Genomic DNA, 14,791 nt, shown 5'->3' with positions numbered 1-14,791 from the left:
CCAGAACCCCCACCACGCTGGGGTACCTGCTTCCCCAGACCCCCCCGACGCGCTGCCTGCAGCCACTCTGGACCAAACCATGAATTCCCCGACCTGGTTCGCCTACCACGCCAGCTCAGGCTGCAGGCCTGTGATTTCTAGCATCCCATCTCCAGCAGCAGCTTCAGAGCAGGCCAGCGCCTCCTCCCACAACACACCTGCTGTTTCACAGCCGGGGACCCTCCTCGACCCACCCCTCCAACCCGGCGGATCAATTTTGCCCTGATGACACGTCCTGGCTGGCTCTTATAGGCTTCCTGGCATGGCGTCCGTTACTGCACCTGCTGCCCGGTCTGCAGTGCTGTGCACAGCACATTGCACCTGGTGCCAATTACCGTTCTGACTGGCAAACAATAAAATCCCTTGCTTGAAAACGAGGGGCTTTGGCTAACGGGGGCGTGGCTAGTCTCTGCAGGTGGGGGTGGGGGCGGGAGCTAATCACCTCCCTTTTCAGTCTGAGGTGGAGCGCCTGCCTCATTGGCCGGAGCCCCTTCTCGTTACCAGCTCCCCATCCGCTACCTGACACCTGGGAAACGTCCCGCCTCCTTGTCCACACCTGCTGCCACCCATTGGGTCAAATGATCAGCAAAGGACCCACCTCTCCACCTGCTGAAGCCCAATCGCAGGCCAGCACACCCCAGATGACATGGGCGTCGGTCCCCTAATATAAATGATAGACGCAGGCCAGGTTGGATTGGAAGCTCTTTAGGGGACGTCTCTTTGCGCTGCGTTTGTACAGCACCTGGCACCAGGGGCCCCTCACCCGTGACCGGGGTGCTAGGCACCACCGCAATACAAGTAATGATAATAAACAGTTGCGGACAGAGGCAGTGTGGTGTAACGGAGCCCAGCGAGCTAAGCTCCCGTCTCAGCTCCGATCACTGGCCACACAGCCGGGCTTTATCTGACCCTCCCGGGCAGCATGTGGCAGAGCCAGCGGACGCGTCTGGGAGGTTAACCCCACTCTCGCTTGCCAGGCTGGGAGCCAGGCTGCAGTGGAACCTGAGGGCAAGGTGGGGCCGTGCTGCGGGAGTGCTGACTACCCCAGAGTGCAGACGGGAAACATCAGGGAACGGATGGGAGAGCGGATCTGCCTGAAGCCCCTTGTGCCGTTCAGTGAATGGGTGACAGAGATGCCCCCTGGTGGGGAAGAGCTGCTGGGATGCTGGTGGAGAATTGGCTTGGGATTTACAGCTGCCCATCACCATGGCATCTGGGCCTCGGCAGCCTTTGATCTGTGAATTGTGCCCTAAGGCTCTTGGCTTTGGGACTAAAAAAATCCCTCTTCACGCCCTTCTGTCCACACAGCCTTGCCTCCAAGGGGACCAAGAAACCTCTGCAGGGCCAGGGCCCTCAGCTAGCCGGGGGCCTGGAACCACAGGGCCCTGTGGCTTTTAACCGCGTGCTCCTCATGCTCCTGGGGATCTGTTCGGTTTGTGCATTTATTGATCGTGGTAAATGTGGGGTGGGGGAGTTCCCTGCAGACTGACCCAGAGCTCTGGGGGTACAGTGAAGCTAAGTGGTCGTTATCAGTTGTAGCGCACCAGAAACTGTACAACTTCACCATCTAGTGGCCAACTTCATCAGAAGCCTGGAAAGGATAACGGGTGTGTTTGTACCGGGGAATCTCTGCCTGCTGGGCCATGAGCCACCCCGGGAGGGACTGCTCAGCACTAGGGTGACCAGACAGCAAATGTGAAAAATCAGGACAGGGGGTGGGGGGTAATAGGAGCCTATATAAGAAAAAGACCCAAAAATCAGGACTGTCCCTATAAAATCGGGACATCTGGTCACCCTACTCAGCACAGAGGTACAGCCACCCACCTTCCCTTGGCCTCAGGAAGTAGGTAAATGCCCCCGTGCACCCCAATAAAAACAATTGTCATTAGACAAGCTAAGAAGTCTAGGCAGAGCTGGTAGTGACGCCTCTTGCTAACGTCACCTGCCAAGCCCATTATAAAACCCTGTTTTCAGTGGCTTATAACTTTGCCAAACTTTAGCCATTCAGGCTGGAATTTTCCAAGAAAGATTCAGCAAAAATAGTTCATCCCTTTCCGAGGACGTTGTTCTCCCCTGGTGAAAAAGTCTTGAAACTGTTTCAGTGAGAAGCTCTAAAACTGTCCAGGGGCTTGAAATTGGCCGGGGGGGGGGGGGGGGGTCAGCCGGGGGCCAGGAATGTGCCTCGTGGGGAAAAAATAGCACATGACCATGCAATGAAAGGCTGTATCCGAATGAATCTGCACAAGGGGGCTGGATTAAGGTTCCGTGGGCACTTTCTATCTACTAGAAAAAGGAGAGGGAAAGGTGTGAGAAAATGGAATAAATCTACTTTCCACAACTTTATATTGTTTTCCAATGGGCAAAATTACAAAAGAGTGAGAATGCGTGAGAAAGTGGGGGAAAAAACCCTCCTTTTCCCAATTTTCTTTTCTGTTTACAAGAAAAGAGGTGACCGTAGGTTATCTCCCGCCGTGTTACTCTGCCACAAATTTTGCCAGCTGGAAAACTGCAGGAAAGTGGGGGAAAAAAGAAACACGATTAGAAAAATATCGGGGTTGTAAAAAATATGCTTTTGGTTTTACATTTTGGGAAAAAAAATTAAAACATGAGTCAGAAATGAAATTTTTCTACTAAAAATTCATTTTTTGATTAAACCCAGTTTTTTAATTAAGATTCCCCCCCCCCCCCGAATCTCTTTGGCCAGCTCTGCTGTTTATAATTACCCCCTGAAATAACTTCCGGATGAGTCACATTAGGTGCAGCTTTTCTGCCTCAAAGGGACAGATTGTTTTCACCATGAGTCAGATGCCAAACTTGTAACCTCCCCCTGCAAGGCGAAACACCCACCTACATCAGAAACTCTGCCGCTCCTTGCACAGACCAGCGTCATCCAGAACCCTACACCGGGGCTCACGATACTTCTCCCTCGGAGCCAGGGACACTTGTCTCAGGCTTCACTACAGTCCCCATCCCTGTGTGAGTCAGCAGGTGTAATGACACCCCTAGGCAGGGTATCAGTGGGGCTTGAACCCAGGCGATCTAGAATATGCTCTAAGGCAGGGGCAGGCGCACGAACTGCTATGTGCAGGCTAAGCCACTGGAGGGGGACAAAGAGCCGGGCTGAATTTGCATGGGTTATGCATGTGCCGGCTGGTGCGACACCGGTAGAATTGGGGTAATGATACTGCCCCGTCACAGATCAGGTCTGGGGGGTTGAGTCAAACGAAATTGTTCAGCGCTGGTCCCGCACAGCTCTCCTCCCCTGGCTAGCCCTGGAGCGTATTAGTCTGGGCTACAGCTCGGGGCAGATGTTCTCAGGCTCCCAGGACAGTTCAGCGGCCCCCCCATCCGTCCAGCTCTGTACCCACTCGTGGGACTGGTGGCGAATGCTCCCTGCTGAGCACAAAGGGGTGGGAGCCGGCCTGGGCTCAGACGGCCCTGAGGGTGATTGCCCTCAGCCATCAACGACTCACAGCGAAACTTGTCTTCGTGACAGTCGGTTTTAATGGTTTGTTTGAAAAGCAGACGGGGAACGGCCCTGCCGCACGGCCTGGCCTCTGCCTCCCTGGGAACGCTGGCTGGGATTTCCAAAAGCACAGAGGGGAATGAGGGGCCCGAGACCCAGTGAAATTCCAGGGTGCAGGGCGGCCAACTTCCTGAGGTTCCTTTGAACCACCCTCCCACCCCCCAAACCCTTTTAAAGTCGGGGTTAAGGTACCTTGCTGAGGATCCTACAAACTGCAGGCAGAATCCATTCCCGCAGCACGTGGAAATCCAGTCTGGCTTCTCCGTTATTCCCAGAGGCCTCCCCACTTTCTAACACTTGGGGGAATTAATGTGCCTCACCTGTGGGAGCCCCCGTTATCTCCCGGTCCGGATTTCCATGCCTGGCTGGAGTGGACTCTGCGAGGGGATCCTTATTGTCTGGGCTGAGCCTGTCTGATCACACAGGACCATACCCTCTCCAGGCGGGCTAGCGCTCTCCCATGGGAAATGGGGCACCAAAATTGGTGGCACGGACGTGGCCCCCAGCGGCCATCGGGGCAGCCAGGGAACGTGGCTGGCTGGATTCAGACAGGGGATTAGGAGTGGCGTTCCAGCCTGGAGGATGAGTCCTCTGCAGCCAGAGACCCACAGGGGGCCACTGCCCCCTGGGTTCAAGTACCGCAGGCTTGGAAATAACGCTGGCCCCAGGCTACTGGGTTCTCGACACAGCGCCCGAGCCCAAGAGACGGACGCCAACGTCAAATCTCCCCCGGGAGGTCGGGGGCGATCGGCGGCTCAGCACTAGGAGGAGGACCTGGTTCTGAGGCTGCAGCTTGGGACTGGAGGGTTTGGGTTTGGGGCTTGGGACTCAGCTCGGCTAACGAATGCAGCAGAGAGAGGAAGGGAGGGAGCAGAAACAGCCTGGCAGGAGCAGGGGGAAGGGCTCTCGGCTGGTACTGGCACTATTTCTGCGGAGAAGCGGGGGAGTTCCACCAGGATCACTGCCCCTGGGTCCCCGCCTCCCCCGGTGCTGTTCACGGCGCACACAGGCTGTGCCGGAGAGTCGGCCGAGGAGCTCCCGCGTGACGGGACGGGGTTGGAGCAGGGGGTGGCTGTCTCGCGGGAGGGCCTCAGTTCTTGAAAGCAGGCTGGTCGTAGATATGGTGGGTGTTGTATCGCTTCACTGTCACCGGGTCCTGCTTGCCCATAATCTCCGCGCTCTCGGAAATGTCCGAACTGCCGAAGGAAGGGGGACAGCGGATCAGGGCGGAGCAGGGGGGCTCCACAGGGGGGGCTCCAGAGAGTGGGGAGAGGGGTCAGATACAGTCAGATCTCTGCCCACTGCTGCTGCGAGCGACTCCGTTACAAGTCAGTTTCTCTCCCCCCGAGCCTTCCAGTTACCCCCTGGGCTGGGCTCCTTCGCTGACCCCAAGGACTGGGACTCAGGGTATCTCCGCACAGGCCCAGAGGTGAATAAACACAGCACATGGGACGACCTTCGCAGGCCGCATGGCAGCTTCTCCCCTTACAGTGAATTCAGTCCAGGTTCGAATCTCCACGTCCCAGCCGAGACCCGGTACCTCTCCCGGGCCCCTGCAGCCTGCACTGTTCTGGGGCAGGAGAGGTGCGGCTCCAGAGCCAGGTGTGCTGAAATCAGAGCCACGCTGGCTGTGCTAACCACGGCAGACACATCTCCCCCAGGGTGGGTCTAGCCTGCAGTCCCAGGGGGTGATTCACCCAAGCCAACTTTAATGGAGTTAGCTCAGGTCCTGGAGAAACAGTGCCCCAGCAGCACCAGGTTCAGCGCAGGGTGTGCGAACCGGACGGGAACCCTGGATAATTCCTGGCAGGACTAGCCTGCGCCGGGGCCCGTGCTGCCCCGGCCTCGCTGCTCCGGTATCCAAGCAGGCTCAGGTAGGGGAGCTCAAACTGCAAGCGCACCCTGTGACGAGACAACCTAAGAGCCCAAGACACCAGGCGCTGCCCGGCAGATGCCTGATGAACCGAGGCCAGAGAAGCACGTGCTTAGAAAAGGACTGGAAAGTGAAACCTGTCCCTGCCCAAGCTCATTCTGCAGAAGCTCACCTGTTCAGGTACCCTCCCCCTTTGGTTCAGCTGCCCACCGCCCAGCACAGGGACCAGTCATGCTGGGACCATGTTTGCAGTGGGGGTGCGGAAGGCGGAAACCAGGCACTTAGGTTATTGCTACTTCAAGCCAGGGAGGGGCGGCAGCACCCCTAGTGCCAGCACCTACCCCAGGGAAGGTCCCAGCTGGTGACCTTCCCCTGCTATGGGAGTGTAGGGCTGGAGGGGGCTAGGGACTGAGAGACGGGAAGGGAGGCCTCCCGCGGTTCTGATCAGCAGCCAGGCCCTGCCCACCCGCCCCCTGGATGTGGCGCTCACCATCCATAGACCAGCGCGGCGATGAAGCAGGCCAGCAGGACGGCCAGGAGGATGGAGAGGATGGTGGTGATGACGATCATACCCGCGCTGCGCCTTCCGGGCCAGGTGTCAATGGGGGCGGGGTCCTTCACTGGAAAAGAGAGTGGGGGCAGGGGAGACAGTCACTGGCAGGGACCCCCCCGGGCAGGAGGGGAGAGAATAAGTCTCCTAATGCCGTGGGTGTCATGGGACCAGTCATGTGCTTAAAGTTAAGAAGGAGGCAGGGTGGCCTAGTGGATAAAGCACAGGACTGGGACTCAGGAGAGTTCTAGTCCCAGCTCCGTCCCTGACCTGCCGGGTGACCTTAGGCAATGCATGTCACCTCCCTGTGCCTCAGTTTCCCCACCTGTAGAATAAGGAGAATGACACTAGCCTCCTTTGTGCAGGGCTTTGAGATCTGCTGGGGAAAAGCACTAGACCAGAGGGGCATTATAAGTCACCGGACTGGGGCCACAGAGATGAACGCAGACATGCCCCTGACACTCACAACACCCCTGTGCGGCAGGGCAGGGCGATTATCCCCAGAGTTCAGGTGGGGAGTGGGGCTCACGGAGGCTGAGTGACTTGCCTGAGGTCACGCATGGAGACTGCGGCAGAGCCAGGGGCGGCTCCAGGTATTTTGCCGCCCCAAGCACGGCAGGCAGGCTGTCTTCGGCGGCTTGCCTGCGGGAGGTCCCCGGTCCCGCGGATTCAGCAGCACGCCTGCGGGAGGTCCGCCGAAGCTGCGGGACCAGCGGACCCTCCACAGGCATGCTGCCAAAGGCACCCTGCCTGCCGCCCTAGCGGCGACCGGCAGAGCCCCCCTCCCCCCCGTGGCTTGCCGCCCCAGGCACGCGCTTGGCGTGCTGGGGCCTGGAGCCGCCCCGGGCAGAGCTAGGAACTGAGCCCAGCTCTCCCAAGATCCAAACCACCGTTCTCCCCGCCTCCAGACACTCCTCCTCTCTTTGTGTGGCCGTCCCCCTCCACCCGCTTCCCACAAAACCTCTCTGGCATGGCCGATTGCCCAGGCCAAATGCGCCTCCCACCTCGGCCGCATGCGGCGTGACCCTCTCCTTTCACTGCCGGCCTGGGGCAGTCAGAACCCGGCGCCACCTGCCTCTCCCGGGGGCTGAGCTGTACGGGCAGTTACCTGTTTTCAGCGTGATGGGGGCTGACCACTGTGTCTCGGCCTTGGGGCCAGTTGCTGGACTCATCGCAAGGAACTTCACTCTGGGAAGAGAGACAAGGGCAGAGGACCTGGACATGCACAGGCTGGGGGCTCACGGTCACAAGGGGGGCGCAGGAGGCAGCTGGGGAGAGGGAAGGGGTGAGCCCGTGGCAGGCTCTGTTCCCAGCCGCGCCAACCCCAAGCCTGCAGAAATATCAAGAGATGGGGAGGGGCGGGAAATGAGCTTGAGAGGCCTGATTCTTAGCTGGCACAAAGTGGCATCGCTCTCTCGAAGTCACTGGGGTTACCCCGGTTGGCACCAGCTCCAGATCTGCCCTTGTACCCCAGGAGGCTCACCCATCCCTGTGGGCAATGAGGAGAGGGAGATGGAGGAATGCCCTGGGAACACGACGGGCCTAAAAGGCACCACTGATGCCCTCCAAATAGCGCTGACGTGACAGGTCGGCTCTGGGCTGGCGCTGTGCAGAGGGGGATCCCCCTCTCCTCGCTGGAAGGGAGGTTCTGTGGGATTTCACTCCAATACAGACAGCACAGACCCATAGAAATCACAGACCTCGAGAGGGCGTCTAGTCCAGTCCCCTGCACTCATGGCAGGACTAAGTATTATCTAGACCGTCCCTGGCAGGTGTTTTCCAACCTGCTCTTAAAAATCGCCAATGATGGAGATTCCACAACCTCCCTAGGCAATTTATTCCTGTGTTTGACCACCCCGACAGGAAGTTTTTCCTAATGTCCAACCTAAACCTCCCTTGCTGCAATTTAAGCCCGTTGCCTCTTGTCCTGTCCTCAGAGGGTAAGAGGAACAATTTTTCTCCCTCCTCCTTGTAACAACCTTTTACGTACTTGAAAACTGTTCTCATGTCCCCCCTCAGTCTTCTCTTCTCCAGACTGAACAAACCCAGTTTTTTAAATCTTCCCTCACAGCTCACGTTTGAATCCTTTTTGTTGCTCTTCTCTGGACTCTCTCCAATTTGTCTACATCTTTCCTGAAATGTGGCGCCCAGAACGGGACACAATACTCCAGTTGAAGCCTAATCGGCACGGAGCAGAGCGGAAGAATGACTTCTCATGTCTTGCTTACAACACTCCTGCTAATACAGCCCAGAATGATGTTTGCTTTTTTTGCAACCGCGTTACACTGTTGACTCCTATTTAGCTTGTGGTCCACTATAACCCCTAGATCCCCTTCTGCCGTACTCCTTCCTAGGCAGCCATTTCCCATTTTGTATGTGTGCAACTGATTGTTCCTGTCTAAGTGAAGTACTTTGCATTTGTCCTTATTGAATTTCATCCCATTTCTCCAGTTTGTCCAGAGCATTTTGAATTTTAATCCTATCCTCCAAAGTACTTGCAACCCCTCCCAGCTTGGTATCGTCTGCAAACTTTATAAGTGTATCTCTCTGCCATTATCTAAATCATTGATGAAGATATTGAAAGAACCGGTCCCAGAACTGATCCCTGCAGGACCCCACTCGTTATGCCCTTCCAGTACGACTCTGAACCACTGAGAACTACTCTCTGGGAACGGTTTTCCAACCATTTATGCACCCGCCTGATAGAAGCTCCATCTAGGTTGTATTTCCCTAGTTTGTTTATGAGACGATCATGCGAGACAGTATCAAAAGCTTTACTAAAGTCAAGATACACCACATCTACCGCTTCCCCCCGATCAGCAAGGCTTGTTACCCTGTCAGTGTGGGGTCATGTGTCAAATGTGGGGCTGGAAGGGGCCGCAAGGGGTCACACCCAGGCCACCCCCTGGCTCTGAGGCAGGACGAAGGGTACCTAGAGCTCTCGTGCTGCCCCGGGATTAGCACATGAACACGACAGCCCCGCCACAGCTGCTCACCTGTAGGGCCCTGGGCCAGGCAGGGGGCCGTTGCAATCTGGTCTTGATTTCTCCAAGACGCAGCCGGTTTCGTTCCCGACGCGCAGCACCGTGATCTGGCCCGAGCTCTTTCCACATGGGTAGTTTAAGGAGGAGGTGCCCATGGTCATGTAATTGGGGGTCTCTGGGAACTTCTGGAAGGGAGGGAGGCTTTGCAGGGAGGTGGGATTGGTGAAACTGGATATCGCTGCAGGGACAACGGTGAAAAGCAAGTGAAACGCTTTACTCCTGATTTACAACAGCGGGAGAAGAGACTTCAATGGAGTCACTCCGGAGCGACACCCACGGAAGCTAGGGGAGAATGAAGTCTTCAGACACCGATGGACTCTCTCCAGAGTTATGGAAACAATACGGATCAAACTGGGCTCCAAAGGGTTGGAGGAGTGGCAGCAGAGAGGAGCCCCTGTTCCCTGCCTGGCTCAGATTCATGAGCAATCCCACCCTGTAGGCCACTCAACATCTAGCCAGGTGACAAGGACTTTCAGCCACTTCCCACCGGGGCGGGACTGGTCCCAGTGGGTTTAAGGCAAAAGCCTTGGTCTTCTAACCCCCTGAGCCATCCAGCCCCGAGAACAGCACACTTATTGCATGGAACGGCTATTTTCTTTTTTACACAACATAATTTATCTGTGGAACTCATTGCCACAGGAAATTATTGAGGCAGAGAGCCCAGTAAGGCTGGGGCAAAAATTGGCACCCGTAGGGACTCTAACGAGGGTGACACATGGAGAGAAAGCACCTGCTCTCCCAGCTTGATGCTCTTGCACAATGAAGTGCCTGTTCTGAAGCTACAGACTCTGGCAGGGAGTGGCTCGAATGCACAGATCTGCCCCAGAACCCTGGGGTTGTTGCTAAGAGCAGTCAGAGGCCAAAGGGGAGCTCTCCTTCCATCAGCCAGAGTCTTGGCTGCGCCTCCAGCCACCTCACCGCCTCACCTCACTCCCTGTTTGCCCTTCGGGAGTGGCTGATTCTTCCATGCAGTGCTCACAGGGAACACGCCACAGGCAGCTCCACGGGCCTGTGCCCCACCCGTCTGGCTCTGTCTGGGCCTGCTGCATCTCTGCAGGCCAGCACACGCCTTCCCCTGCAGCCTGCGCGGTCCCTTCTGCAGGGACATCCCCAGTCTCCAATCGGAGGGAGCTGGCAGCAGGAGTACGGGCAGGATCTCTAGCCAACAAGGGCTCTGCGGGGCAGGTGGAGAGGCCCGTTTCACCTGTCTGCCCATCGCCAGCCAGTCAGGGCTCCCGGGCAGCGCCAGGCTTCCCAGTGCCTGGGCTGAGCTGTGGAGTGGGGGCCTGATACCCAGCGTACACTCAGTACGAAGCCCCCGGGCCATGTGAGTAGCCCCGGCAATCGGAGACCCTTCTGCTGAGCCAAGCGCGTCCCGTGCGCAGGAATGACACCTACCGCTACTGAGGGAAACCACCAACCAGATCTCGTCGGTGTCGCTAACAGTCCCGTTGAAGACACAGCGGGGCTGCTCCAGGACGAAGGTGGAAGAAGTGATGCGCCCTTCCAGCGCCAGGGCAGCGATTGCAGGCTCATAGTCGATGGTGACGACTGCAGAAAGCCAAGGAGACAGACCATGAGTCGGAGCAGGCTGGTAGCCAGCCACTTGCCTTCTACTCTCTGAGCTGGCAGCTCACCGTGGGGGCAGAAATGCAGCTGCAGAAACGCAGGAGCAAACCGCAAGCTGTCTCTGAAATGCAGGCTGCTGCTGAACTGGGCTGGCGAGCTGATGGCAGCAAGGGGGGGAGCATGGCCTAGTGAACAGAGCGCGGGAACTGAGGGGAGCTGGATTCTCTTCCCAGCTCTGACCTGCTGGGTGACCTTGGGCAGGTCACGTCCCCGCTCTGTGCCTCAGTTTCCCCATCTGCCAACTGGGGCTGAGGACACTGAGCTCCTCTGGAAAGCGCTTTGAGGGCTAGAGATGCGAAGTGCTGGATGAGGGGAAGGTGTAATTATGACTTTCCCTCGGTGGATGCAATATGTGCTCCGGGATCTAAACATTTGCTTAAAAAAAAAAAGCAAACCAAGTTTCCAGGCCCTCCAGTTGCACAGAAAACCTTCCAGCTGTGACCCAGACATGCAGTGATGCACTGCTGGCTGTCCAAGGCCTGGGCTTAGGGTGACCAGATGTCCCGATTGTGTAGGGACAGTCCCGATTTCCCAAAGCAAATTGCCCCCTGGCTGGGGAGGTGGGATGGGGGTTTCTGCGGGGGAGAGCAGTCTAGGGTGACCAGATGACCCGATTGTATAGGGACAGTCCCGATATTGGGTTTTTTTTCTTATATAGGCTCCTATTACCCCCTACTTTCTGTCCCGATTTTTCACATTTGCTGTCCGGTCACCCTACCTGGGCCACACACACACAAGCTGCACCTAGAGTGGTTTCTAAATCAGTTGAATTACAACCCTGACACGCCTCTTAACCTGGATGAAGAGTGACTATTACTGATATAGCTTCACGTGGAAACCAGCCAGTTTAGAAACCAATTTAGTGGAATTGGTGCAACTTGTGTTGCCCAGGTCTGAGTTTGCCATCAGCCTGAAACAGTGGCTCTGAGAGAGATGCAGACTGTCTCTATTCATTCCAATGGGTTGTTCACTCTGAAGCCTAATGAAACTCAAGCATCCTACTGGGAGTGGGGGTCTCACTTGGCACCATTAGTAGGTGGAGCTTGACTTGTGGGTGGAGCTTGGGGCAGTACAACCCAATTTTACCTATATTTCCCCCCTGCTAGTTTGACTGACTGCAGCAGCAAGAACGAAATGGAGATGGGTTACGAAGGTAGAAATCCCGCTCTCCAGCTGGATGGAGTCAGCAGTAACTGCAATGAAGCTGGTGGCATTCAGCTGATCCAAGGGAAAAGACTATCAAGCTCAATTACTTAGATTGTAGACTCTGGGGCAGGGACCACCTTTTTGTTTGGTGTTTGTACAGCACCTGGCACCTCGCTGCCGAGGCTGGGGGACTGGGAGGCAGGACGCCTGAGCTCAGGAGGGGCACATGTACTGCAGGGCTGGGACCATGCTAGGGTGACCAGACAGCAAGTGTGAAAAATCGGGACAAGGGGTGGGGGGTAATAGGAGCCTATATAAGACAAAGCCCTGAATATCGGGACCGTCCCTATAAAATTGGGACATCTGGTCACCCCAGACCCGCTCTCCCGGCAGAAACCCCCATCCCACCTCTCCAGCCAGGGGGCGATTTGCTTCCGATACGGCAGAACTTTGAGCCTTACACGGATCCCTATAGAAGCACCCGTGGGTGCCTGACACACTGTGGACTTGATTGTGTTCACACTAGCACCATATTCTGCAAATCGCACCCCCCAGCCCCCGGATTGCCCCATGCTGCAATTTCCCAGTGTGGTTCCAATGACAGATGCCTGCGTCTGCCCGAGCCTGGCTGGCCGGGGCTCGGCTCGGGCCTCGTTCTGCGGTCTCAGCTGCTAACAGCGTGGCCGGGGGGATTAGATCTGCGCCTGTGCGCCTGGCGCGGCTCAGGGAGGATTTAGCTCAGTAAACAGGCCCCAAGCCGAGCCGTCACCTTGCCTCTTCCGAGCCCCTGGCTCCCATCCCCGATCGGTTACTCGCCCGCCTGCAGCAGTGCTGCCTCGGGGAGAGGGCTGGTCGCCGACGGGGATCACAGGCCGGCCCAGCGTGAATGGATCCCTGCCTGGCAGTTCCAAGGTGTTCCCAGCTCCATCCTTCAGAATCGCCCCTGCGTCGCCCTCCCCACCAGACTGCAGCACCAGGCAGCATCCCCAAGACTCACCTTGGCCTCTCACGGGGCAGGTGGCGGTGGCCAGCAGGAGCAGTGCCAGCAGGAGGGGCATCCCGGCGGCAGCTGGTGGAGCGGGGCTCTCGGCGGCTCGGCAGCTGGCGCGGTAGTGCCGAGAGGATCGCTGGCTGCACGGTCTCTGTGTCCCGGCCCCTGTGGGTCCTGCCTGTACCCTCCCCTCTCCTGGACACCTGCATTCCTCTCCTCTCCTCCGAGAGCTGACAGCAAACAGGTCAGGCCAGTTTCTTGGGGAGCGTTTGCTGTGCATGAGTGCGCACCAGGCTTGGCAGCGCCAGGGACGGGGGCATCGCTGGAGAGAGCTGTCCTGTATCGCCCTCGCTCGGCCAGCTGCCTGAGGGCACCGATCTAACATTGCATACAGAGATAGGAGCCTGGCTCGCCCTTTAACACCAGGCCAGTGTCATGGCCACGTGCACTGGCATCCCCAGGGAGTACTTAAGATGGCCCTGGTTTGCTCCAGCATATCTCTCTCCTCTCTCCCGTCCTACCAGTTATGTAGCACCAACCTCCTCTCTGCCCTTCCAAACAATCTCCCCGTCCGCACGGTGCAAGAGCCCACCCCTCTGCAGCTCCTGCCTCTCCAGCTCATCAGCGCTCCAGCCCGAATCAAGCCTCAGCTGCACACACAGATGGCCAGATTCTGATCTCTGTGACGCTGGCACATATGAGAAGTAACTTCTCTCCCCTCAGTGCAGTTACTCCGGTTTTAAACTGGTGTAACTCAGGGCTCGTCTACACTGCAGCTGCGCTGCTGTAGCACTTCAGTGTAAACACTACCTCCCCTTGGCGTAGGTAATCCCCCTCCCCATCAATGGACGAATTCTTCCATCAACCTAGCGCTGTCTACACCAGGGGTTAGGTTGGCTTAACTCCAGTGCTAAGGGCTGTGGGTTTGTCACACTCCTGAGCGACATAGCTGGGTCAACCAGGCCTGCGAGCAGCAGCGCACAGAACCAGATTCTGATCTCCCTTACCCTGGGTAAATCCACTGCAGACGGAGTAGAACTGGGTACGTGAGATCAGATTCAATCCTGATATGTCTGCCTTGTCTGTACCTCTCAATTCCTCTGCTCTCATTATACTGAATGCCGAGCAGAACGGAGGGGATACCGTTTGCATGATGGACGTGAAGTCAGGTTGCATTGTATTCCCCACCCGCAGGTGATCAAAGTCAGCATCACTAGCGTCATGAGCACGTTGGGTCGCCATGCACTGGACTGGCACAGGCTGGGGCTTCATCCTTCCTTAGTGGGCCATTGGCAGGGGTGTGATTCCACCAGGCATGGAGGACAGGGAATCAGCAGGAGCAGGAAGCAGGGCTGGCGGGGAGGAAGGCAGCTCAGGGGGGTAACTCGACCACAATCAAGTCAAGAGGAGTGGCTGACGAAAGAAACGGTGATTGATTGGAAGAGAAAAGCTAGTGAGTGAGTCACAGCTGCCTGGTGTGGGATCAGTCACTCCATAAGAACGGCCCTACTGGGTCAGACCTAAGGTCCATCCCTCCCAGTATCCCGTCCTCCGACAGTGGCCCCTGCAGTCCAATCCCTGGCCTCCGGAGTCTTTCCCTGGTGGCAGGTTGCCCCGTAGTTGCAGGGTTTCTTGCACAACCCTCTGAAGCAGCTGCGGCTGGTGAGTGTCTGAGGCAGGACGTGGGAAGAAGCTGGCTGTCAGCTTCAAACCGACCCCCTCCAGCAGGCTCCCCCCCAGCCACACCCCCTGGCTCCTCCTCCAGCCTTTGTCCCTTTCCTGGGCCAGGGGGGCACCTGATCTCTTTGTTCTCCAACACCTTCAGCTCACACCTTGCAGGGGAGGGGCCCAGGCCATCGGCTGCCGGGAGACAGGGTGTCGGCCATTCTCTGTGCAGACAGCATCACACTGGCCCTCTCAGGCTCTGCAACAATCACACCCCCTTGTCCCAGCCCCTCGATACTTAAGAAAGGCACAGGGGAAACTGAGGCAC

General features: G+C 57.2%; 1 protein-coding gene across 1 annotated transcript; it reads right to left on the bottom strand.

Moving 5' to 3' along the window:
* Positions 1–3,540: 3,540 nt before the first annotated feature.
* On the bottom strand, positions 3,541–13,007 carry LOC123353271 (uroplakin-3b-like protein 1). Its single transcript, XM_044994242.1, is given in 7 exon segments — positions 3,541–4,761; positions 5,929–6,058; positions 7,097–7,176; positions 8,985–9,210; positions 10,431–10,583; positions 12,805–12,874; positions 12,876–13,007. Coding segments are annotated over 7 exon segments (897 nt in total). The 3' UTR covers positions 3,541–4,655.
* Positions 13,008–14,791: the final 1,784 nt, after the last annotated feature.

Source organism: Mauremys mutica, chromosome 19 (genome assembly GCF_020497125.1).
Source record: "Mauremys mutica isolate MM-2020 ecotype Southern chromosome 19, ASM2049712v1, whole genome shotgun sequence".
NCBI lineage: Eukaryota > Metazoa > Chordata > Testudines > Geoemydidae > Mauremys > Mauremys mutica.
This window is presented reverse-complemented; position numbering and strand designations above follow the sequence as displayed.